The 1,741-nt window shown below is 49.4% G+C and overlaps 1 protein-coding gene across 1 annotated transcript in view; it reads right to left on the bottom strand.

The window, feature by feature from the left end:
• Window positions 1-1,741, bottom strand: part of LOC119588147 (twitchin-like) — a gene marked incomplete in the record, with an annotated part of 124,648 nt that overhangs the window by 77,991 nt on the left and 44,916 nt on the right. Inside the window, 1 exon segment of the mRNA XM_037936853.1 lies at window positions 287-853. Within this exon segment, the coding sequence (XP_037792781.1) occupies window positions 287-853 (567 nt within the window).

The raw sequence follows: 1,741 nt of genomic DNA, 5'->3' as shown, positions 1-1,741 counted from the left end.
CGAAGTTGCTTACGTCATCTGTTTCTATCTTCATAAAGAGTAGCTAGTCAGTCTACATAAGGGAGTATCAAGTAATATTACTCGTCCTTTCGTTGAAAGTGATATAAGATTATTAAATGTTTTGTTACCCGAGGGAACAAACACACGAATTACTGCCATTTTACTGAGAAGAGACATCTAGGACGCTCTTTCGTATGCGCCCTAAGAGAAACGTTCTAATCTTCGCCTTCGAAATTAGAACTCTGGGCCGCAAGAACTCCCGTCCGAGTAGAGCGGCGCCTCTTACCCAACAGTTGGTGAGGCTCTTCCTCCGCTGCTGCAGGAAGAGCTTCATGCCCTTGTCCTCGTCCTCGGGAGTTTCCAAGATTTCCGGCAGAGGGATGTTACTCCTACGCCTGTTGATGAAGAACATGGGGAGGTCCTCCTCGGGGGGGCTCAGGAGGGAGGGGCTTTGTTGCAGGGGAGGAACGATGTTGAGGGAAGGCCTGCTCGCCAGGGGCAGGCTCAGGCGGGGAGGTCTCGAGGGGACGGGGGGCGATGACCACTCACTGTCCGTTTCTTTTCGTACGTTAGTGTCTCCGGCGCCGCCCCCCTCGGGTTTGGGAAAGTCCTCCGACCCCGTCGGCCCCGATTCCCTGTCTCCCTGCTTCTGCTGTCGGTCACAGCTCAGTTCCTCAATCGTTATATTTATCGGTCCGTCGCGTGTGTACTCGACTACATTCCCGACCGTGTAGCGGCGGGACACCACACCACTACTGTCTACGTTTAGTTCACTGATCGCTTGCGTCACACCTAGTTCGTTAGACTCAATAATCGCACCAACGCCGCTCCTTCGTTGTGGGATTGGCTTTACCTAAAATAGATATGGCGGTAGTGAATAATTCGGATTACTTGAAAGTGAGAACAACTAACACCGAGCTGCTACAGACATCGAGGATCCGCAGAGAGAATCTAAACACTCAGACTGGGATTTGCTCTCATCTAGAAGAGGCTTTTGTCTCACAGATGAATGGGTGTTAAGAGCAGCATCCAAGGAGCCGAGATTGTTAACTTTTTTCTAAAAGACCATTTCCCTTTCTCCAAATAAACATCGAGTGCACGTTGCCATAGTTAACCCTACTGAAAATGGAAATTAGTTACACCAAAAGATACATTTATACACAGCTTGAGGAGTCGGTGAAAAGAGATAACAGAACGTGAAGCAAAGAGCGGAGAGAACCACACTCATCCTACAACATCGCATAATCCTTAAAGAAAAATAGACAAAGCTGACGGGCGTCCAAGGAGGCTACTAGCAACAATCAAAGCGGAGTAAACAATCTCGCGGAAGGTACTGACGTCATGTGACTCAGTGGGTTGATCGAGCGCATGAGATGAACAGCTAACAGTCGAGTGGATTCACGTCGAGAGAGAAAGGGGCGACGGTCGGTCTGTCGCGAGGAGGAGAAGGAGCGAGACAAGGGAAGCGTCCGGGCGCAGGTCTCAGGGAAGGAAGGATGGTACAGGACGCCACTTACCTTGAGGCCGGTCCTGCGTCACACCTAAAGCGAGATCCACATCTGACGTCCGCCATGCTACAGATCCAATGTCTCAAGACCGAGGTAAAACACGTCCATGTTAAACAAGCAGGAAAAAAGGTGGTTTTGCTCTACGTGATAAACAAAGTAAAGATCTTTTATTTCGTAGATAGATTTGGATAGTAACCTTGTGCATGTTTTACTGCGGATATGGAACACTGTCG

Source organism: Penaeus monodon, chromosome 23, assembly GCF_015228065.2.
Source record: "Penaeus monodon isolate SGIC_2016 chromosome 23, NSTDA_Pmon_1, whole genome shotgun sequence".
In the NCBI taxonomy this organism is placed as follows: Eukaryota; Metazoa; Arthropoda; class Malacostraca; order Decapoda; family Penaeidae; genus Penaeus; species Penaeus monodon.
The sequence above is the reverse complement of the archived record's forward strand: the minus strand, read 5'-3'. Positions and strand labels throughout refer to the sequence as shown.